We start from the raw sequence: 25,295 nt of genomic DNA on the forward strand, positions 1-25,295 counted from the left end.
TGGCCGACGTTCCTCAGGTTAGATATCCCTCACTCTCTTATCCAACCTCACACAAAGCCCCTAGTCGGTTTTGCAGGAGAGCGAGTACACACTCGAGGATATGTGGACCTACTGACAACCTTCGGAACCTCTCCCGACACAAAGAGAATTGTGGTCCGATATCTCCTCGTGGAAGCCAACACGTCCTACAACATAATCATTAGGAGGCCAACATTGAACCAACTTGGAGCAGTGGTGTCTACCCCGCACCTCACCATGAAATTCCCAGGATGGAAAGATTATTTCTGTCAAGGCAAACCAGAAGACAGCCCGGCAGTGCTACACCGAGAGTCTGAAAATCTCTCCATCCGGCGAGCATTGCAAGAGTGATCACCCCACAGTGGCTCACATCACCCATGTGGATATCACTGACCTCGATCCAAGGTCTGACTCCCATGATGAACGACCGAGCCCCATCGACGAGCTTGACGATCTCCAGATCGGGAAGCTCCCTGGCCAGTGCACAAAAATCAGCAGGCAATTGAACCCGGAGTTACGACAACAGCTCGAAGCTGAAATTTCCAAAAACACCGACCTCTTTGCATGGTCCAGTGCCGACATGTCAGGTATAGATGCTAACTTCATCTGTCACAGGTTGGAAATTCACAAGGAGGCGAAGCCAGTCGCCTAGAGAAAGAGGAAGGTCGGTGGTGAAAGGCGGGAGACCATCGTCACCGAAACGCAAAAGCTACTGAACGTAGGATTCATCCGTGAAGTCAGGTACACCACGTGGCTGGCAAACATGGTCTTGGTGAAGAAGAGCTCGAGGAAGTGGCACATGTGCGTCGACTACACTGACCTGAACAAAGCATGCCCCAAGGACTCGTATCCCCTACTGAGTATCGATAGACTGGTCGATGGAGCATCCGGGCATGCCCTCCTTAGCTTTTTTGATGCTTATTCAGGGTACAACCAAATCATGATGTACCTACCAGACGAGGTACACACGTCATTTATCACCGACCACGCCAACTTCTGCTACCGGGTGATGTCATTCGGTCTAAAAAATGCAGGGGCCACTTACCAGCGGCTGATGGACAAGGTTTTCCACCAGCAGATTGGGAGACACATGGAAGTCTACGTCAACAATGTGGTGGTCAAAACCACCTCAGCTGAGGGTCATGCTGCCGACCTTGCCGAGGTGTTCAGCTAGATCAGGAGACACAACATGCGTCTCAACCCAGAGAGGTGCGTCTTCGACGTCCAGGGAGGTAAATTCCTTGGTTTTATGATTACTAGCAGGGGGATTGAGGCCAACCCGGAGAAGTGCAAAGCCATCATCCAGATGCAAAGTCCTCAAACGGTGAAGGAAGTCCAACGCCTGGTAGGAAGGTTGGTCTCACTATCCCGTTTCATCCCCAAGCTCGCGGAGAAGGCAGGGCCCATCTTCACTCTCCTACGAAAGCCAAAAAACTTTGAGTGGACAGACCGATGTGAAGAGGCTTTCAAGAGCTTCAAAGCCTTCCTCACGACTCCACCAATCCTCCAGAGGCCGTATCATACAACCAACCTCCTCATATACTTAGCTGTGGTAGAAGGCGCAATCAGCGCAGTTATAGTGCAAGAGAACCATAAAGTGCAGACGCTAGTCTATTTCATCAGCCGAGTCCTCCAGGACACCGAGAAAAGATATCAGACGATTCAAAAACTTGCACTAGCACTCGTCACCGCAGCTCGGCGCCTCCGACCTTACTTTTAGAGTCATCAGGTTATCGTCAAAACCGACTACCTAATGATGGAGCTAAGTTGAAGAAGATTGATGAACTTCAACTCCTCCATGCTTGGACCGAATGTTCTTGAGGTTAATCCTTTGGAGAAGCTTGAATCTCCATGAAAGAAGCTTCCATGGAGGAGAAGCCTTGAAGAGATGGTTCGGCCACTTCTAGTTAGGGTAGAAGATTGAGGAACCAAAACAAAGGTTGAAGAACCTTTGAGGGAAACCTAGAGTGGAGGTGCTCACGGTTTTGGTGACTCTTGTTTGAGAGAGAAAATTCAGAGTTTATTTCTCAAATATGACAAAAGTGTCTACAAAAGAAGCATTTACAAATATATAGAAAAGAGGTGGCTTCTAGGAGAAGCTAACCTTAACCATGGTTCACTAGGAACCATGGTAAGGTTTACTTAATTCCTATAGCTTTGGCAAGCTTGCAAGGGAAGCTAACCTTGACCATGGTTCACTTAGGAACCATGGTAAGGTAAGCTTACCTTACTTGAGTTTAGAAGCTTGCAAGGCAAGCTTCAAAAACTCAAGAAGGAACTACTAATTTCGGCCATGAAGAGAGCTAGGCGGCTTTGCACTTAATTTGCTCCTTGATTTAATTTGCAAAATCTTGATTTGGTGTAGTTAGGTTCATCATATGATGATGAGACCTAGCTACATCAAATCTATGAAAAATTAGGAGCAAAATGAGTCCAATATCAAAAATTTAGCCTAGGCCCAATTCTGGCCCAATTACTAGTCATACCTCAAGCTTTGCTAAATGTACCCCCTTTTTCCTACTGAAAAAATACAAAATGAATGTGTCAACTGGGGAGGTTAAATGGAGCTAAACTCTCCAAGTAACCTACCTTAAAAACAATATACACATAATAGGAAAAAGCAAATAAAGTGCCTCTCAAATACAAAGGCAAAAATAACCTATACAATAGACTATGTATAAACTGTACAATATGAACAAATAGAACTAGGCCTTCTCTTCATGATAGAGCATTCCAAGTGAAGATTATCTTGGGCCTAACAAGCCCATTAGTCTTCTCAAGATCCAGCTCTTCCTGTATCCTCCTAGCCATAGCTCTGGTCACTGGGCCCTTGGCCCATGGTCTATCATCCCCTCCTTCTTGAGAAGGATTTGTCCTCAAATCTGTAGGTTCTTCTTCCTCATCATAACCTGCAAAGGGAATAAGATCACTTATATTAAAAGTGTTACTTACTCCATAATCACTAGGAAGATCTAACCTGTAAGCATTATCATTAATTCTTTGGAGGACTTGGAAGGGACCATCTCCTCTTGGGTTGAGTTTTGACTTTCTTTGAGAAGGAAACCTTTCCTTTCTCAAGTGAAGCCAAACCCAATCCCCTTCCTCAAAAATGAGGGTTTTTTTCCCTTGCTTCTTTCTAAAGCAGTTCTCTCATTTTGTTGTTGTATATGAATTTTAACCTTCTCATGTAATTTCTTAATAAAGTCAGCCCTAGATACCCCTTCTTTATGAAAGTAATGAGAAGAATCTGGTAGAGGTATTAGGTCTAAAGGAGTGAGAGGGTTAAAACCATACACAACCTCAAAAGGTGAGATTTTGGTAGTCTTATGGACTACCCTATTATAAGCAAATTCAATGTGGGGCAAGTACTCATCCCAAGACTTATGGTTACCCTTAAGGACTGCCCTTAACATTGTAGATAGGGATCTATTAACTACTTCTGTTTGCCCATCTGTCTGTGGGTGACAAGTAGTAGAGAAAAGTAATTTAGTTCCTAGCCTACTCCAAAGAGTTTTCCAAAAATGGCTAAGGAACTTTGTATCCCTATCTGAAACAATGGTTTTGGGAAGACCATGAAGTCTAACCACTTCCTTGAAAAAGAGTCTTGCTATGTTGCTTGCATCATCTATTTTGTGGCAGGGTATAAAGTGGGCCATTTTACTAAATCTGTCCACTACCACAAAAATAGAATCCATGCCTCTCTGGGTCTTGGGCAAGCCCAAAATAAAATCCATACTGATATCAACCCATGGAGAGTTAGCAACAGGCAAGGGTGTATAGATGCCATGAGGCATTACTTTAGACTTTGCTTGTAAACAAGCTATACATCTAGAGCAAAACCTCTCAACATCCCTTCTCATATGGGGCCAAAAGAATTTTTCTTTTAGAAAACTTAGAGTCTTTTCAACTCCAAAGTGCCCCATGAGACCACCCTCATGACTTTCTTGAACAAGGAGTTTTCTTATAGATCCTTGGGGTATACAAATTCTTCCCTCTTTATATAAGTACCCCTCAGAAATATAGAAACCTCCTTGAGGCTTTGCTAAGCATTGGGTATAATTTTCTTTGAATTCGAGATCATTAGTATACAATTCCTTAATGTGATTAAATTCCAAGATTTGAGATCCAAGGGAGATTAACAAAGTGTGTCTCCTAGAAAGGGCATCAGCCACAACATTATTTTTCCCTTTCTTGTATTTAATCACATATGGAAATTGTTCTAAGAACTCTACCCACTTAGCATGCCTTTTGTTTAGCTTGCCTTGGCCCCTCAAATATTTAAGTGACTCATGGTCATTATGAATGACAAATTCTTTGGGAATAAGGTAGTGTTCCCAAGTTTGAAGGGCCCTAACCAAAGCATAAAGCTCCTTGTCATAGGTAGGGTAGTTAAGAGAGGCACCTTTGAGTTTTTCACTGAAATATGCAATAGGGTGCCCACCCTGTAACAAAACCGCACCTATGCCAACTCCAGAAGCATCACATTCTAACTCAAAAGTTTTTGAAAAATCTGGTAGAGCTAGAAGTGGTGCATGAGTAAGCTTATGCTTTAAAGTTATGAAGGCATTTTCTTGTTTCTCTCCCCATATAAATTCCACATTTTTCTTGACTAAATCATTTAATGGGGAGGCAAGTGTGGAGAAATTAGGAACAAACTTCCTATAGAAGCTTGCCAAACCATGGAAGCTCCTAATATCTCCAACACTTTTAGGAGTGGGCCATTCTTGGATGGCCTTGATTTTCTCGGGGTCCACATGAACCCCTTTTTTACTAATTATAAACCCTAGAAAAACTACACTATCTACACAAAAGGTACATTTTTCTAAATTTCCAAAAAGTTGATTTTTCCTAAGAATATCAAAAACTTGCCTTAAGTGTCCTATATGATCACTTAGACTCCTACTGTATATGAGAATATCATCAAAATAAACTACTACAAATCTACCTATACAATCCCTAAGGACATGATTCATGAGACGCATGAATGTACTAGGAGCATTGGTGAGCCCAAAAGGCATCACTAACCATTCATATAATCCAAACTTGGTCTTGAAAGCGGTTTTCCATTCATCTCCTTCTTTGATTCTAATTTGATTGTATCCGCTTTTAAGATCAACTTTAGAAAATATGATGGCTCCATGAAGCTCATCTAACATGTCATCAAGCCTAGGGATGGGGTGTCTATATTTCACAGTGATGTTGTTGATGGCTCTACTATCACAACACATTCTCCACTTGCCATCTTTTTTTGGAACCAACAACACTGGAACAGCACAAGGACTTAAGCTCTTTCGAACCCAGCCCTTCTCCAACAAATCTTGGACCTGAGACTCAATTTCTTTAGTTTCTTGGGGGTTGGTCCTATAGGCAGGCCTATTAGGTAGGCTAGCTCCAGGCACCAAATCAATTTGATGTTCTATTCCTCTAGAAGGAGGAAGGCCCATTGGACCCTCGGGAGGAAATAGATCATCAAATTCTTTTAAAAGTGTTTTTACCCCCTTAGGTAAAGTCTCATGTCCACTAGATGTGGCAGTGCAAGAAAGAGTTCCTTTACAGAGAAGGAAATAAGAGGGTTGTTGAATCAAGAGGGTTTGTTTGGAAATTTTATTCTCTTGATTAACGACCTCTAGGGAGGGAACTCCTTTCTCCCTAGATTCCTCTCTATCCTTAAGTTTCACAGACTTTTTTTTTTCTCTCTTTTCTTCTTTTTTTATAAATCTCTTTTCACTATCTCTTTTGAGTTTCATTTGTTCTTGATCCTCAGCCACCTGTTGAGGAGAAAGAGGATGAAGCACAAACTTTCTTTCCTTATGAGTAAAGGTAATCTCGTTAGCAAGGCCATTGTGCATGGTTTTCTTATCAAATTGCCATGGCCTTCCTAATAAGATGTGACAAGCTTCCATTGGTACTACATCACATAGCACCTCATCTTCATAGTTCCCAATGGAAATTTTGACCTTTACTTGTTGGTCAACTGCTAAATCACCATCCTCATTAAACCAATGGAGTTGATAAGGTTTAGGATGGGAATTAGTAGTTAAACCCAACTTCTCAACCAGCCTAGTGCTACAACAATTACACCATGAGCCACTATCAACAATGAGAGAACATGCACTGTTTGAAACTTTGCATCTAGTATGAAATATGTTCTCTCTTTGTGATAGAGTATCACTAGGTTGGTTGTTGAGGAGTCTCCTAATCATTAAGAGCTCCCCTTCATAAGGAAAAGTAGACTCTACACCTTTCTCTTGATCACTTGCTTCTTCCTCACTATTACTAGAGGAAGTAGTAACCTCATCTTGGCTACTATAAATGTCATGCCCCCTCATGATCATTACCTTCTTTGTGGGGCATTGGGAGGCAATGTGGCCTCTCCCTAAACATTTAAAGCACTTAATATCACTAGTCCTAGAACTAGTGTGTGTAGTGTCCTTTCCCTTTCCCTTATCTTTTTCTGTGGCTAGATTTTTGGAGGGTTCAAAAGTTTTCTTCCTTTCAAAAGTTTTTCCCTCCTTCTTGGAATCTTTCTTTAGAAATGAAGAGTTGGAGCTATTTTTGTAAGATTTCCTCATTCTTTGTTGTTCTACCCTTACACAAAGTTGGACCAAGTCATTTAGGTCCCTGTAGGGTAGTAGCTCCACTTGGTCTCTTATTTCTAAATTAAGACCACTCAAAAATCTAGCTACAGTAGTAGCTTCCTCTTCCCTAATACAAGCCCTCATCATTAATAGCTCCATTTGTTGCCTGTACTGTTCTACAGACATGTCTCTTTGTTGGAGCCTTTGGAGCTTATTCATAAGCTCCTTCCCATAGTAGGTGGGAATGTGCCTCCTCCTCATTGCACTTTTAAGATCATTCCAATATTGAATTGGAGGATCATTGTGGAGGCGTCTCTCTCTCTCTAGGGCTGTCCACCAATACATGGCATGCCCTTGGAAGCTAAGGGCAGCCAAAGGTACTTTCCTCTCTTCACTTACCCTATGGCAAGCAAAGAGTTGCTCAACCTTCATTTCCCAATCTAAATAAGACTCCACATCATCTTTGCCAAAGAATTGTGGGAGGTCAACCTTGACTTCCCTTGGCCTAGTAGTTCTCCTAGGAGTATGTTGGTAGTGATCCCCTTGATTCATGCTTTCATTAGGGGATGTGTATTGGGAATGTGAGCTCCTACTCTTTTTCTTATGTTTCTTCATATCTTCTTTCAATTTTTCCTCCTCTTGCCTTAAAATTCTCAACTCTTCCTCAAGATAAGCAAGTTGTCCTTCTCTTTCAATTCTTTCCTTCTCTCTTTGAATGGACTCTTGCTTTTTCCATAGTTTAAGTGATTTGAGCTCTTTAGTAATGTAAGAAAGACTTTTTGGAGAGCCATCACTTTCACTATGGGAGGAATCTTGAGACATTTTAATTCAAGAGATATTTTTCACACAAAAATAGTTTTTATGAAAATAAGGTTTTGGAGTGCTTTAGACTTGGCACTTAGAGGTCTAAGAGTACAAATTGAACTTTGGAGGGAGGTGAGCTACTAAAGAGCCACTTAATAACCAAGCCTCTTCAAGTAAAAATCTCTAAACCCCCTTGTACTTTTGTCTTGCACAAAACAATTTTCACAAAGAACTTTTCTAAAGAAAATAACAAGCAAGTGCCTATGTGTACAATTTATAAAATGCTTGAAAACATAAAGAGCATGAAAACATAAATTGCTTGAAAACTTAAATGACTGAAAACATAAATTGCTTAAAACATAAAGTGCTTGAAAACTTAAAGACAAGAAAACTTAAACTAGACGTTTAAAGCAATAAAACCTAAGTGAGAGCTTGAGAGGTACCAAAGACCTTCAAGGACCACTCTCACAAGCACTACACGTGATTTTACTATGGAAACTCTTAAGGAGAGATGGAGTTACACCAAAGGTACTCCAAGACACTCCTTAATAAAGGCCTTGTACAAAAGGTTGGAAATTAAAAATTACAAGACAAATGAAATTCAAATTTTCCTCAAATGAAATGCAAATTCACACTTCAAATGAAATGTAAATTCACATTCAATTGAAGTTAGTGGCTGCAATTAATTTCAAGAAAACAAATCAGCCACTAATTTAGAGACAAATTTAGTCACGGATTTGTAAGGAAAAACTAGTTTAGAGACCAAAAAAAATTCCGTCACTAAATTAATCTCTAATTTTCACAAAAATTTTCACAATTTGCTTTGTTCTTCTTTGCTCCAATTCAGCCTCCAAACTGCAGCCTCACAAGGTGTTTCACTCTTCTTAGAAGCAACCTTGGTGTTAGTCACTTCTAGGTGTTTCCAAGAGCCTAGCCACCAAGAGAGAACAAACTCCCTAAGCAACCACCAAAGCCTTCAAGTGGATGTCCTTTGCCTTGGCCTCCTACACCTTTCAAGAAGCACTCAACCACCTTCAAGACTGAATATTAGTGCTAAAACTGAAAATGAACAATTTAGAATGGCTACACCAAGTGGTAGAAGAAAAATGAGACAAAACTAGAAAGAGTTCCACAAATTGACAAGCAAAAATTAAGGCAAATTTGGAAGCTAGTACACACAAGAGTAACCTAGGAAAGGCACTAGAATGGATTACAAAATTAAAAGCTAAGATTATGAACAAAAACAAGACACAATATGTGGCTGGACCAACACAAAAATGTCACACAAAATAGATCAAAACCGAGAGCAATATTTTCTCAAATTTTCACTCCTTTGGCTTTTCTTTTGCTATTTTCTTTCTTTTTCTTTTGCAAATTATTTTTCACTTATTTTTCTTTGTATGTTAAGGAGTTTCAATGCCTTTTAAGTACTTATATGTCTCGGTTTCAATATAGAAAAACTGCAGCAAAATTATGACACAAAACAAGAGGTGTTCACAAGTATGTTTTTCCACTAGTGCTTCACTATTTTGTAGTATTTTTTTTAGGTCAAATTTTAAGCACTTTGTTTCTTTGTTTTTATCAAGCAATTAGGACACTCACACTCTGTTTTGGTTCTGTTTTAAGGTCCAAAAAGTTTCAATAAGTTTCAGCCACAACACAAGACACAAGGAAACCTAATAGGAGAGTGTTTACAATTTAATTTGACAAAACTTTTAATATGACATAATAGAAACCTAACTCTAGGAAATTTGCTAGAACTATTAGCAAATTAAGAACTCAAACATGTAAAGCAAAAGCACATATAGGAAGGTTCAGATTTATCAAGAAAATATTCAATAATTTTCGGACACAAAAAACAAAGCAAAAATTAGGTCAAACAAGCTATTCTAGGAAGTTACAACATATAAAGGACTACACATGACTTACTAGGACAAAACAAGTGATTCAAAACCAAAATCTATGCAATATGAATGTTGTCCAATCACGGACACATGTTATAGAATGGAGAGACTCAAGTACAATTGAAAACGCACAAGGTTAAGAATACCTAAAGCACAAAACCGAAAATGATTCAAAGGAATAGGAACAAGCAAACATGAATCATTTACTTCATACTTGACATATAGGATCCATAAAAAATTTTATTAAAACTAGATCCATGCAGCCAACACAATTATAGACAAAATAAGGAAGGAACAACACGGATTCTATGAAGAAAAAATTTAGAACACATAACCTCAAGAGCACTAGGCTCTAGATACCAAAAATGATGGAGCTAAGTTGAAGAAGATTGATGAACTTCAACTCCTCCATGCTTGGACCGAATGTTCTTGAGGTTAATCCTTTGGAGAAGCTTGAATCTCCATGAAAGAAGCTTCCATGGAGGAGAAGCCTTGAAGAGATGGTTCGGCCACTTCTAGTTAGGGTAGAAGATTGAGGAACCAAAACAAAGGTTGAAGAACCTTTGAGGGAAACCTAGAGTGGAGGTGCTCACGGTTTTGGTGACTCTTGTTTGAGAGAGAAAATTCAGAGTTTATTTCTCAAATATGACAAAAGTGTCTACAAAAGAAGCATTTACAAATATATAGAAAAGAGGTGGCTTCTAGGAGAAGCTAACCTTAACCATGGTTCACTAGGAACCATGGTAAGGTTTACTTAACTCCTATAGCTTTTGCAAGCTTGCAAGGGAAGCTAACCTTGACCATGGTTCACTTAGGAACCATGGTAAGGTAAGCTTACCTTACTTGAGTTTAGAAGCTTGCAAGGCAAGCTTCAAAAACTCAAGAAGGAACTACTAATTTCGGCCATGAAGAGAGCTAGGCGGCTTTGCACTTAATTTGCTCCTTGATTTAATTTGCAAAATCTTGATTTGGTGTAGTTAGGTTCATCATATGATGATGAGACCTAGCTACATCAAATCTATGAAAAATTAGGAGCAAAATGAGTCCAATATCAAAAATTTAGCCTAGGCCCAATTCTGGCCCAATTACTAGTCATACCTCAAGCTTTGCTAAATGTACCCCCTTTTTCCTACTGAAAAAATACAAAATGAATGTGTCAACTGGGGAGGTTAAATGGAGCTAAACTCTCCAAGTAACCTACCTTAAAAACAATATACACATAATAGGAAAAAGCAAATAAAGTGCCTCTCAAATACAAAGGCAAAAATAACCTATACAATAGACTATGTATAAACTGTACAATATGAACAAATAGAACTAGGCCTTCTCTTCATGATAGAGCATTCCAAGTGAAGATTATCTTGGGCCTAACAAGCCCATTAGTCTTCTCAAGATCCAGCTCTTCCTGTATCCTCCTAGCCATAGCTCTGGTCACTGGGCCCTTGGCCCATGGTCTATCACCTAATCAGGCAAATCCTGATAAAACCAGAACTCGCCGGGCGGATGATAGCGTGGTCGGTTGAATTGTTTGAGTTCGGCATCCAATACGAAAGCCGTGGCACTTTGAAAGCTCAGTGCTTAGCCGACTTCGTGGCCGAACTTACGCCAACCTCAGTCGAGGAGCCATAGGTATGGACTTTGTATGTTGATGGGTCCTCCAACTCTAAGGGTGGTGGTGCAAGTATCATCTTGGAAGGACCGAACCAAGTCACTTTGGAGCAATCCCTCAAGTTTGGTTTCAAAGTGACGAACAACCAAGCAGAGTACGAAGCACTTCTCGCAGGGCTAAGGTTAGCCCATGATCTCGGAGCACGAAGGGTGAGTTGCAACAACGACTCAAAGCACATGGTGGAGCAGCAGCGGGACATACCAAGCCAAGGATGTCCTTCTACAGCGGTATTTCCACATGGCATCACATCAGATCTCTTCCTTCGACGAGTTCACTATACAATATGTACCGCGAGATCAGAATACCAGAGCTGATCTCCTATCAAAGCTCGCCAGTACCAAGCGCCCTGGACAGCATCAGACCATTATCCAAGAAACCTTGCACTCACCTAGCCTGGACGACAAGGTCGTCAACTCCAGCGACAGCGAAGAACAAGGGTGGATGACAAGTATTTGGAACTACTTGAAGGTAGGAATTCTACCCGAGGATAAAGATGAAGCTCGGAAGATGAGGGGCAGGTCGGCTAAGTTCGCAATTGTCAGAGACGAACTGTTCAAGCGTGGCATCTCCACCCCTTTGCTCAAATGCTTGACTGCACCTCAAGCAGCTTATGTCATCGAGGAGATCCACCGAGGTATATGTGGAATGCACTCTGGATCACGCTCGATGGCAGCCAGGGTACTCCGAGCTAGGTACTACTGGCCCACCTTGAAATCGGATTGCCAAGTCTACGTGTAAAAATGTAAAGAGTGCCAGCAGTTCGGCAACGCGCATCGACAGCCACCCGAAGCTCTCCACCAGATGATGTCCCCGTGGCATTTCACCTAGTGGGGAATGGACATCCTAGGGTCGTTCCCCCCCGCGAAAGGTCAGCTCAAATTTCTCCTAGTGGCAATCGACTACTTCACCAAGTGGATGGAAGCATGCCCACTCGCCAAGATCACCAAGGAGAATATACGGAAGTTCACCTGGAAGAGCATCATATGCAGGTTCGGAATTCTTCATTCCCTTGTCACCGATAACGGCCGTCAATTCATCGCGCAAAGCTTCGAGGACTTCCTTCGAGAACTCGGAGTTAAGCACCTTCCGACCTCGGTAGAACATCCGCAAACTAATGGCCAAGCTGAAGCTGCAAACAAGGTGATACTCCAAGAGATCAAGAAGCGGCTAGGGAATTCCAAGGACAGTGGGCTGACGAACTTCCCAGCATCCTCTAGGCATACCATTGCACCCCCCAGTCAACAACACAAGAAACGCCTTACAGGCTGACTTACAAAGCTGATGCAATGATCCCTGTGGAAATCGGAGAGACATCTCACCGACGCCAGGTCTTCAACAGCGAGCAGAATGCTCAAGAGTTAGCAGCTGACCTCGACTTGATTGACGAGCTCAGAGACGAAGCTCGGATTCATGAAGAAGCCTGCAAACTCCGAGCTTCCAGAAGATACAATACGTGAGTGCGACCTTGCTCTTTCTGAGTTGGTGACCTGGTATGGCGACTGTTAGGCGAAGCGCGGAAAGACACATCAGACGGAAAGCTTGCACCCACCTGGGGTGGCCCATTCCGAGTTTTAGAAGACGTGGAGAACGAGGCATACCAACTAGAAGAACTCAGCGGAATGTAACATAGAGAAAAAAGAACTCAGTAGCCAGAACGGGCCGTTCCAAACTACTGAAGGAGAACAGGCCGTTTTAGAGGGAGAACGGGCCGTTCCGAATGGAGAAAGGGCCGTTCCGGATGAGTCCCGAAACGAGCCGTTCCGAACTCGGTATGGGCCGTTCTGGGGCAATCTGAAAGTCTATAAATAAGGGTTTGGGGCCTTCAGGAAAATGTGAGTTTTCAGAGAGAAGTTTTAGAGAGAAGGTCTCTGGGTCAGTGAGCTCCTTTTTCTCCCAAATTTCTCTGTTTGACTCTTTTTTTTCCTCTAGATCACTAACTCCTTCTAACTTTTCTTGAAATTCAGATTATAAAGCTTGCTTTGGGAGGATTGAAGTTTTGGGTTAAGCTTTGGAAGGGAATTCTATTTCGTCTTAATTGTTGGCTTTTTGGCTGATCTTCAGGTGAGGGAAGCTAGAATTTTTGTTATTTAAGTTGCATGTGAGATTAGAAATTCAATTGATGCCTGAAAGTTGAGGATCCATGGCTGGATCGGAGAATTCGCTCATTTTTCGAGGTTTTGGGAAAATAGGATTTTCGGGTGGAATTGATGCATCGGATGGGTGCATGTAGATTTGGAGTTTGTTTTTGTGTTGTATGGAGCCTATGCATTGTATTTTTGTGTTTGCATGTGGCTGGATTTGTTGGTTTGGATGAGAGTTTCTGAACTCTCTGACTAGGATTAGGCTAGGCGCAAGTTGAGCGCGCCAGACGTGGAAGAGCTTAGGGCTCTCGGGTTGGATGTTAGGCCAGGCGTGATTTGGCTACGTTAGGCGTGGAGACTCTTAGGAGTCTCTGTCTCAAGGACACCGAGCGTGAGTTGAACGCGCTAGGCGTGGATGAGTCTTAGGACTCTCAGGTTGGGATTAGGCTGGGCGAGCTCAGGCTGTGCCGAGCGTGAATATGTTTATAAATAATTGATGCTTATGCATGTTTAAAGTTGAATATTTGGATCATGTATGTATGATATATGATGTATGGTTAGGTGTGATTCATATGTATGCATAGTGATAATATATATGAATGTTTGAATATGATATGACAGGTGTATATGTTCATATGGTATGTTTATTGATCATAATGGTGGTAGACCATGTATGATGTATGATGCATTATTGCATGTGATGTCTTATGACATGTGTATGATTGTTGATCATTATGGTGGGCAGACCATATATGATGTATGATGCATGATTGCATGTGATGTCTTATGGCATGAGTCTAGCCTAGGACTTGAAGAGAGGAAAAATATTTTCAAACTGGAAGAGCTCACATAGAGTCTCTTGAGAGTGGTGCTTGGATAGGCCACTAATATATGAGAGTGGTGCTCTGGGAGGCCACTAGTTTTGGGAAAGTGGTGCTCAGATAGGGCACTGGGTTGGGTGAGTCTCCTCTAAGTCCTTAGCTAGTGTTGGAACGAGGTATGAGGTCGAGGGTTATTCCTTTAACCAAGTGTTCGGGAAGGTGCACGGATCCTTGCAGATAGTCGGTGGGCGAACTCCACAATTGACTTGGTTAATGCATGCCAAGGTCGTGGTAAGCCCGTACCCAACTGTGCTATACTTGACGGTGGACCTGGACTTTCAATTGTGTAAGTGGCATCATCCGAGTAAACCCGAGTGAGGATTATATATCCTGTTTAGCTGTGACCGAGCGGACGCATTGGGCGTGAAAACGGTTGGGTTGGTTTCGGTAGGATGGAATGTCACTTATACAGCTCTATTGTTGTGGAGATCTCCTAGGTGTATACGTGACGACGCATTAGATGATTGATATGCATTGATATCTGTCATGAGATGCATTTATTGCATGATTATTAATATGATGAAGTGTAGTGTTTGACTTCATGATTGGTGAATTGTATTCTATGCATGAGTAGTATTGGATAGAGTGTATGGTGTGACTCTATGAACATGATTGATAGTGGGATGGTGTAGTATAGATTATTGTTCTATACTTGTATGATTGATTTGTGAATTCTAGCTTACCCTTCTGTTTCCATGTGGTGGAACTGCGATGATCATACTTGGTATGGGAGCAGGTCAGGGCTAGCTTGGAGTTGAGGTGACCGCAGCGAGACAGGGAGTTTGATCCTCGTGTTAGGGTTACCATTTTAGGTAACGGTTTTGTCCGTGCTTGACCGGCACTAGGGAATATTATTTTTGGGATGACTGTACATATATGGCGTTTTATTTTGTATTTAAGAAATTGTTATTTTTTATTCTTATATATACCTATATGTATGAGTTATCCAACTTAATATTTTCTTAGTTCACTAGTAGTAGTACGATTCCACTAAGTGTAGAGACCATGGCGGGTCGTTACACGGAAGACCCATCCCGCGAACTTGGAATGCCACGCATCTCAAGTTCTATTTCAGCTAACTTTGTATGAATGAGCTGTGCACTCTTTTCCCGCCTCAGTCTTTTATCCCAAAAAATAGAATGGATTTTGGCTGAGAGGGTTTTTAACGAGGCACACGTAATATCAATGAAATAACTCATTCTTTTCCATTCATATTCTCTTAATTTTGCATCGTTTTACCATAAGACGCTTTATTCTAAATCGAGGTCGAGTTCGAACCTTGGTAAAACTTATTCTACTTTACGCTGAGGTCGAGTTCGAACCTTGGCACGATTTATTTCATCCTAAACCGAGGTCGAGTTCGAACCATGGTACAACTTGTTCTACTTTACTCCGAGGTCAAGTTCGAACCTTGGCACGATTTATTTCACTCTAAACCGAGATCGAGTTCAAACCATGGTACAACTTATACTACTTTACGCCGAGGTCGAGTTCGAATCTTGGCACGATTTATTCCACTCCAAACCAAGGTCGAGTTCGAACCTGACTACGATTTATTTCACTCTAAGCCAAGGTCGAGTCCGAACCCTAGTAAGAGTTACTTTACAGCGCGGTCGAGTCCGAACCTTGGTACGATTTATTCTAAGCCGAGGTCGAGTCCGAACCTTAATAAAAGTTACCCTACGCTAAATCGAGGTCGAGTTCGAACCTTGGTACGATTTGTCTCACTCCAACTCGAGATCAAGTATGGACCCCGACAAACATTATTTTTATTTTACACAGAAGTCAAATTTGAATCTCGGTCTGAATCGCTCTATCTGGCCAAAGGACGAGTTCGAACCCCAATACGAATTATTTACGTCAAGCCAAGTTTGAGCCCCGGAAAAGCACAAAACACACAAGTGCAAAACACATAAGTTCAAAAATAGAAGGTTAAATAGAACCATCGAAAGCACGAAGACAAAATCTAGAAAAACGATATATGTACAACGAATTCCACGAGTTCAACACATGAATTCAAGAAAAAGAAAAACAAAGCAGAACAAAATAACCTAAGCTATGACAAAATCGGCTTAGGCGGAAGCATTTTCGCTCGAGTTGTCCTGGAGGTCATCCTCTTTCCCCAGCCTCCCGAAGCGCACCTCTTTCTCCACATGCATAGCGGAGAGGTCGAACCCCGGTGCGAGTAGCCTCGCCTGGCGAGCTGCCTTGAGGAATCCCCTCTTGTGCTCGAACAGGACAGCCCACTTAGTCTCCTCAAGCTTCTTCTCCAGCCCCGCCTTCTCCGCAGCCATCTTTGCGAGGTCCACCTTAAGTGCGGCGACCTCCTCTTCTTTTCTACCAAGAAGCACCTCATCACAAAGGCACTTCTCAGCTGCCGCCACCAGATCAGCCTTGAGGGAGGTTACCTCGTCTTCCAGGGAACGAACCCGACTCTGGGAAGAATTGGCGAGCTCCCGCAACTCACTCACTTGGGCAGCGTGAGTCTCATTGCACCATAGAGAAATCTCTAAAGACTTCTGAACTCTCTCCAGCTCCCTCCTAGTGGCTTGAAGCTCGGCCTCATTTTGCAGCTTAGCATCCCCGAGAGCTCCCGCCAAGGCCCGGTTCTCTTCCGTCAAGGCCTTGTTCTCTTCTTTCAGACGCTGGACTCGGCCCTTCAGCTTCGCTAGGTCCTCCTGCTGCTTGGACCACCTATGCTTCTAGTGATCCACGATGGCAATGGTCCTCTGCAGGAAGACCTCAGCAGAATCAAGGCCTTCCACCGGCCTGGCCGTCTCGATCATGGCTTGATCGGCCGAACTCAGCGACTCCTTGGAGAAGAACTTCTCCGAGGTCACCCCCGCACTCCACAGAGAATTTATGTCCTCCAAAGCGCTCACATGATCCAGCCGCACCCGAGAACGATCCTTCCCGAAGCGATGGGCGAGGTACTGACTTCGAGGGCGCTCCTTCGACGAGCCAGACGGCAGCGCCGAGGTTGCGGGAGTAGGTGTCGGGACCTCGAAGCTCGGCCCCTTGCCGCGAGCATCAGTAGCAGTAGACGTCCCCTGCTCGGCAACGGGGGCACCCACCCCTGGTGCCTCCGAGCTAGGAGCCACCGAGACCTCGGCAGCACTCCTCACCTGCAGAAAACGGTCCTAAGTCAGAAAATTAAGAAAAACGCAGCGTAAAAGGAAAGCCACAAAGCAAGGCACCAACCTCGGCGGCTAGACGACCTGCTCGACAGCTGGGGCAGCTACCTCGGTAGCCTAAGCAACCTCCTCGGCGGCCACTTGGGGAGCTCCCTCAGGCGGCGAACTCCCCGTGAGGTCGACCGCATCGGCATCAACAGCCTTAAAGGTCACCTCCTCAGCCTCTCGAGGGGCAGAGGTCCCCCTGACCTCCTTCTCTCCCCTCTTTCTTTTTTGGCGGGTCTCCAGGGGGGCTATCTCCTCCTCCTAAGGTTCAGGGACCTCAATCTCGGCAACATTGTAACGCGACTTCAACTCGCGCCACCTTTTTTTGCCCATTATGCCTACAAGTACAAGGATCAGACACATCAGCAAAAAAGAAACTTTTACAAATCCTAACAATTTAAAAGAGACAAGATACTCACTCTCTAGACCCCTCTCCTTGTACGCCGAATTAGCAAGCGACAGGACGAGCTTGCAATCCAAGGGACGAGGGAGCACTTCAAGGTTTGCAATAGTAGTAGACTCTGAAGCCGACAAATGTAAATTCCCCACCCCATGAAATCTAGCCGGGGATGGTCGCCAATAGAAGGGGAACTTCGGCAACCCGCCGAAATAGAAAACCCCATCCTCCAACGGGTTAACATCTACAAGCGCCACCCGGAAGAACTCTTATTTAAAAATTTTATACGACTGGGAGTAAAGGGAAAATAGACCCCCAGCCTTACTCCCACTCAAGGATGTCAAGCCATAAGGAGGAACACCCATTTTCAACTGGTAAAAATGGAGAAAAACGGGCAGAGACACCTCTATCCCCAAGGCCGAACATAGGTCTTGAAAAGCCCGCAAAAAACCCCAACTGTTGGGATGCAACTGGCAAGGTGCCGAGTTGATAAAATTCAAAAAATCACACTCAAATTGTGAAAAGGGAAGACACACGCCTAAATCCCTAAAAAGACACTGGTACACATAAAAGAAAGGAGGGTCAGAAGGACCCCCCATATAGACACGCTCATCGGGCCGACATGGCTCGAGCCGGATGAACTTGGAGACGGAAGAGTCACAGATCCTATGCGATTTTCGCATCGCATTGATCTCCATGAACGACCTAAACACACTCTGGAACTCCCCCACGTCACTCCTAACCCAGTTGTAGCCAGGAATGCCAGGGATGGGCTCCTTAGGCTGGTTCTCCGCCTATTTCTTTTCAGCGGCGGCCGTCCCGGTACCACCGTCTTGCCGCGCGCCTTGCCCTTGCCCTTAGCAGGCATAGAAGAAGCGGCACCACTATTACCAGCCATCAAGAAGGAGAGAAGATTTGAGAAGAAGGAGAAGATAAGGAAGTCGAAGTACCTGGTACTCCTTTGACAAAGAAAAGAACAGAGACATAGAAAGCAAGGACGGAGATGGCAGAAGCTAAGGAGCAGAAACCGGCGTGTACAGGAAGCCAAGAAAGAAAGAAAATGAAAAAGAGTAAAGTGGATGGGAAGAGGCGTGAGGAAAGGAAAAGGTTTTCCCCAAAATTCAAACGATCACAACACGTGTCAGCCAGGGGGCATAACTGACGACACACTTAATGAGCCCCATTATGACAAACACGGCCATCATTACATAACTGTCACTTCCCATTAACACGCCGCCCGCGCGTTCTCGAGAACGAGGCGACAGTTATGACACATGACATATTGACAGACAGGCATACGCGAAGGGTCACGGCCCCTTGACGAGCTCGGTCTCAGCTCCTCGACCCACGGTCTTCGAGCTCGGGGGGCTAGTGTACTATCCGTACCGCTACGCCGAGCTCAGCGCGAAACGACCTCGGGCACGCGCTAGGTGATGCGTACCAGCCATTCACTTCTAGTTATATATATATATATATATAACTTTTCATTTAAAAAGTTACAAATAATATTATTAATATAAAATAACTATTAATGTTAATCATTTGTTTCATGTTTAAATTTTAAATATACAGCCAATTTAAAAATTTGAAAAGAAATTGTCGAATTTAAACATAATTGCCTCTCATCCTATAGTAAAATATATGTGGAGTAAAAATAAAAATAAAAAATATAATTAATTATTTTATAGGTGTACTATTCGTACTGCTATGCCGAGCTCGAGCTCGGCGTCTCAGCGCGAAGCGACCTCGGGCACGCGCTAGGTGATGTCAGCTATCGACATACAAAGAAGATCGTAACTGATCTCAGGCCCAAGGCCCAACGAAACCCTAATTCACACTAAGGTACGTGCATTACTTATACGAGACTTATATTCCCACAAACCCTAACTTTGGCATCGGAGTCTCTTTTGCAGGTACCACCCCCATCTTGGAGCATCAAACGTACCAGTAAAGGAGGCTCACCGATCTTATCCAGCAGATCGTCTCCTAGGACCGATCTCCGGTAAGAACAATAGGTATTCATCGAATCAAATCAAATTGGCAAACATAATAATTCAAATTGAATAAATTAAGTTGGTTTTGATTTGTTTTATTGAGTTCAATCCAAACAAACCAATTAATTAAACTCAATGTTAATTAGCTTAGAAAATAAATTTACACATTTAAAATTCAAATCAATCCAAACCAAATTCATTACTTTATATATCATTATTTTTTATTTTTTATTTGGTCAACAATTAATATGTATTTTGGTTAGTTTGAAGACATTTTGTGTTAGAATATGTAGATTTTTTCATTCTACTTATTAAATACTTAAAGAAAACATAAAGAATTATATTACAATATATTAAGTAACATTTTAACTCATACATTTGAAATTTTTAAGTAGATTAAGAAAAGAAATCAAGAGGAATTATATTGCAATTCTATCAATTTAATTAATTTTTAATAATATATCAATTTAATTAATGTTAAAAAATTTAATTACTTTAAAAAATAATAATTTAATTTTTTAAAAAGAATCCATTGAATATCCGATGATCCGAACCAAATTAATCCAATTGATATTAGATTAATTCGGTTCGAGTTAACCAAAAAAATTTATAAAATTTGAACCAATACAAACCAATTAAATTTAATTGGTTCAAAATAGATTTTTTCCTAAACTTGAACCAATCCTACTTGTGAACATCTCTAATTTTTTTTATGATTAATTTCTACAGAAAACATAACTAATCCTATTTAATGAAATTTTCTCTTTCAACTGTGTTTTATACGCTAATAAAATTTGCTTATCAAACCTGCTATAAAAGATTTGATTTCAGTTGCACTGAACTTCTCGTAAACTCCTAACTATAGTTGCGCGAAGTCCTAATTTAAAAGATAGTAACTAAGACATCTTCAAATGATGAATTAATAAACTGTAATAGAAAACCATAGTTAGCAAAGTAAGTAACATGATGATAAAACTAGGAGTACTTCAGTTTGAAGTTTATGCTGATGGGCCATCCCCACTTGCATTGCATGTTGCAACATTGGAAGTCAACGAAATTGTGTACAAGTAGGGTGACCGTAGGTCAATTATGAACACAGAAGAATGGCAAAGAAAACAAGCTACCCTATTGTATTGGCGACTCTTATTAATGTGTACTATACCAGAGTTTAGGAAATGTTGGGCTATCTATGTTAAAGTGAAACATTATGCAGTCAAATATGGTGGATTGTGTTAGCTAGCCTTTCAATTATGCCAGGTGAGGTGAGAATGGAAGAACATTCAGTCTTCGTCTATTTTTGGAACAGCATGTTGAAGAATGAAGTTTCAAAGCACATGCCTGTGGTTAAAAGAATCTCAGGGTGGTCCAATGCAAATTTATTCTGTCAGTATATGACCTATGAGGCTATGACCTAACCTTGTACATGTATAGGCTTCTCAACAGTATGCACAAGAATATATAAATGCAAATATAATACTTCTTCCCCTTCCATTTTATTTTTAAGTTTTAACAATTTTAATTTATTTTAATTTTATTAACGCTTTATGATATCCAAATAACATTAAAAAGTTATTTTATATTATAATCTTAATTATTATTAATGTATTATTTAATTAATTTATATTTTTCTTGTGTCAAAACCTTAAACCTTAAACAAAATGGAATGGTTGAACTGATAAATTATTAGTTGGAATAGTACTAAATTGATTTTTCTTAAAAATATAATGTCAGATTTAAATTTTGTGAATATAAAAATGTGATTCATTAAAGATGATCTATCACGTTCTCTGTCAAAAATTAATTATCATCAAAATTGATACCCTGTTGTACTGTTGTTGGTGGGCTGAATTTCCTGCTAAGGACACGGTACTGAAATAGAAAGTTTTTGAAAGCATATATTTTGGTGCCGTCCGAGATATTTTAATTAATCTTATGTAATTGTAATTTTATGATATGATATTTTAATGATGGAAGACTTAATAGTATCATCACTGTTTACAGCTTGTTGATTTTGTCAGGGAATGTCTATAAAGATTAAATAAGAAACATTTTTGCGTTACAATGTGAAATACATTAAAAATATTTATTTCACTATATAAAATATAAAAATCATTTGGTATTATTTGTTTAAGAAAAATTTAAAATTTTAGTAAGATATTTAATACTTTTAACCACGTATGCGATATTTTAATCGGTTCTCACTTCTCACACAGCTATTATATTTTGAGTGGTTCTTTACGGCCATTAAGCATTTGATCAAAGCTTCATCTTTCCACATATAAATACTCTTCCAAACATGTATTCCACTGAAATTCATAGAAACAAATGTGTTAAACTAAGCAGTAAGTACCGTGCTCTAGCTAGCAAGTATCAAATGATGGTCCAAAATAGAACATGATCAATAATAATAAACCATAATGTTGAATACGGTACTTACTAGCAAGTATTATCAAATAATGTTGGTCCAAAATAGAACATGATCAATAATAATAAACCATAATGTTGAAGCAATTATTCTTAACTGTACGTCATTCACCCCATATTCTATATTGTTAAATAGAACAAATTAAGACACAACAATGCGGTCATTTATAAGTTATCTATATTTTAAGAGCATAAATTGGTCAATATAGTATGTTTGACGTGCTCATTAAGTGCTGCGAGAGACTACAATTTGTAGGCTTCAGGGTAAATTAATTATATTTTTATTTTGTATAATTAATTTATTTTTCTAAAACAATACTCTTTTGATTATTTAACCTCCTTTGTTCCTGCTTAATTTAAAACCATTTTTATTCACCATCCATTAAAGTTAATGATAATTATTTCGTGCGTTTGATATATATTAGAAGACCAACAAATTAAACCAAACAACGCAAAATAAGTAATTGAATCACAATACACTTTTTTATTCTAATTATTATACAACATATTAACTTTTTTGTTTTTCCATGAAAGACTATTAGTTTGGTACAATAATGAAAATAATAATGTGAAATTTAATGCAATATTTGCGTTGAAGGTATGAATATGGCATTGGATAACACGTTCGTATATAATGTAATTAATTATAATCTTAAAATTGAATATTGAATATATATATATATATATATATATATATGTATGTATAAATATAATATTCAATTTTAAGATTATAATTAATAACATTATATCTATAATTAAATTACGTACTCATATACATCCTTTCTTAAAATATAATGAAGAAAAAATGTTTATTATTTAAAATATAAAAAACTTAATTAATTTCAATTTATTTAACGATATAATTTTTGAAATACCGTCAATTAATTGAGATTTTATTTCTAATAAACATTTTTTCAATGAAAGAGTTTTAAAAAAATTAAACAAAATTAATAAAAACTACTTTTTGCTAACTTTCCTTATTAAAATGAGTTAGGTGATATATTGGATTGAGATTAAAAAAAAAGTCTTGTGAATTTTAAAAGATTTTGAATAAATTTAATGGTTTTAAATATTTTTTTTATAAATTTTTTTAGGAATGTAATGACTTTAAAATTTTTTAATCAAAATTTTGTAATATGAATATTAATGGATTTGTATCTTAAAAATTTATAAGATTTGAAATAATTTTATTATATTTTAAAGGACAATGTGGATTTTTTTTAAATATTAATAAAAAAAATAACATAAATGACAAGGTTTGAATAATAAAAATAAAATAAATAAATTTTAATTTTTTGATAAATAATTGATTTTGGTTTCACGTCTTCTTAAATAACATTTTATACATATAGTTTTTTATGCATTTATATTTTCTCATTCATATATTGAATTTGAATAATATGTTCAAATTTGTGATATTCATTAATAGATAGAATTGTCAAAATATATTTTTAATAAATATTTAAAATTTGATATTTCAATATTAAATTTTAATAAAAATAAACATTTGTTAAATTTTAATAATTTAAAAATTATAACATTATATAATTTAATAATTCAAAAAAAATTAATTATTTAATAATTCAAAAATAAATATCAATAAATTATACATCAATGTTGATAGATAAAAATGTGAGCAAAACTCCTTATAGATAAAAAATGATAGGATAAAAAAAATAATGAAGAAAAAAATAAACAGGAGATGAATAAAAAAGAAAAAGAATATGAGATAAAAAAAGATGGGAGGAAAGAGAGAGGAGAGAGAGAGAGAGAGAGAGAGAGATGAGATAGGAAAGAGAGAGGAAAAAAAAAGATTAGAGATATAGAAAGAAAGCAAGAGAGGAAAAAGAAAGATAGGCTACAAAGGCGAAAGAGGAAAAAAAACAGAGAAATAAACAAAAAAAAAGTCATGCGAAATCTTAATAGTTTTTATGAAATTGTTAGATGAATAAATTATATGTAATTTCTACTAAAAATTTTCACAAAATTTATCTATCAAAATAATTCATTGAAATCTCTATATTTTTTAATATCAACAAACTTTTTTAAGTGAAAAAAATTCAAATTGAATACTATCAGATTTTGACCTATTTTTTAAAAAATCTTGATTGTTTTAATTGAATACTACCTGATTTTAATATACTCTTGGAAAAATCATAATTATTTTAATTGAATATCATTAGATTTTTTTTTATATTAAAAAAGAATATTGATTGAATACTACAAGACTCATTTTATAATAAAAAAAGTTTTTTAAATTTTTTTGAAACCTTAATCCAATACACCCTCTTATTTTTTATTTTCATTTGCTAATATTAATGATGAGAAAAAATATATATATATACACAACCACCCTCTTAGGTCAACATTATATTGTTTATTGTGTTGTTGGAGTCCAATATTCATATTGTGTTGTTATGATGATTAATTTATGTTTGAGAATGTTGTGATGCTGAGTTGATATTATGTTGTGGTAAATTGAGTTGTTGCGCTAATATGTTGTATATTGTTATGTCTTATGTTGTTAGTGTCAGAGACAACGATATGTTGATGAAATTATAGTTGTTGATGTTTTTACATTAAATACATGTTCTTTAAACTCTAGCTTATCCTTGTGTGTTTTTATGTTGTTTGAACTGTAATGATCGTATGTGATATGTGAGTAGAGCATTGATAAGATAGAGTTATAAAGTGGTGCCAAAACTGGATGTTCTTTTGAGAACTACCTTTCTAGGGTAGGTTTTTTTTTTTTTTTTTATATTGTAGAGTTGTTTGACCGACTTTTTAAATTGTATAGGTTACTATTAGTTGGATTACTCTATCTATATTGTATATGTACGTATGATAGAGAAGATTTACTATTATATGCATAATATATAATACGTATTTAGGCACTAATATACTTACAATTCTAAGATGTTAAATTTTTTGCCATTAGTAGTTGTACATGTACCATTTAGTATACGAGCCATAATAAGTTCTTACACTTCTCATCATAAGTATTTTACAATAGATATTATTAAAAAAGTAATCATTTATATACACACAAACTTGATTAAATAATGTAACAAAATTATTTAATTTTTCTTTTTTAATTTTTATTATTTATTTGTTAGTATATAATTAAAGAGAAATAAAATAAAGGTATCTAACTGACACAAAAGTGTTGCTTGAATTCTTGATTGCAATTTGCATTGGTTAATAATAATAGAATGTGATACTTGATAACCTAAATTATATTATTATAATGGATTAAAAAGTAAAAAAAAAATTATCAATTTCAATAATTACTTGATGTATATGATCGGCTGAGGCTTGTGTTGTTGAAAATTTTCGTCAAAATGGAATTTAATTACAACACCTTTG

At 38.8% G+C, this 25,295-nt stretch overlaps 1 protein-coding gene across 1 annotated transcript; it reads left to right on the top strand.

The window, feature by feature from the left end:
* Nucleotides 1-11,210: 11,210 nt before the first annotated feature.
* On the top strand, nucleotides 11,211-11,711 carry LOC145955122 (uncharacterized). Its single transcript, XM_083069828.1, has one exon. The coding sequence runs from the start codon at nucleotides 11,211-11,213 to the stop codon at nucleotides 11,709-11,711; it is 501 nt and encodes a 166-aa protein (XP_082925954.1).
* The last annotated feature ends 13,584 nt before the right edge of the window (nucleotides 11,712-25,295 follow it).

The sequence above is a fragment of the Cajanus cajan genome, chromosome 2, assembly GCF_000230855.2.
Source record: "Cajanus cajan strain Asha chromosome 2, NIPB_CcT2T_4, whole genome shotgun sequence".
In the NCBI taxonomy this organism is placed as follows: domain Eukaryota; kingdom Viridiplantae; phylum Streptophyta; class Magnoliopsida; order Fabales; family Fabaceae; genus Cajanus; species Cajanus cajan.

Bases quoted from the DNA above. Each gene is read 5' to 3' on its own strand.
- LOC145955122 (XM_083069828.1), top strand. From the start codon at position 11,211: ATGGCATCACATCAGATCTCTTCCTTCGACGAGTTCACTATACAATAT.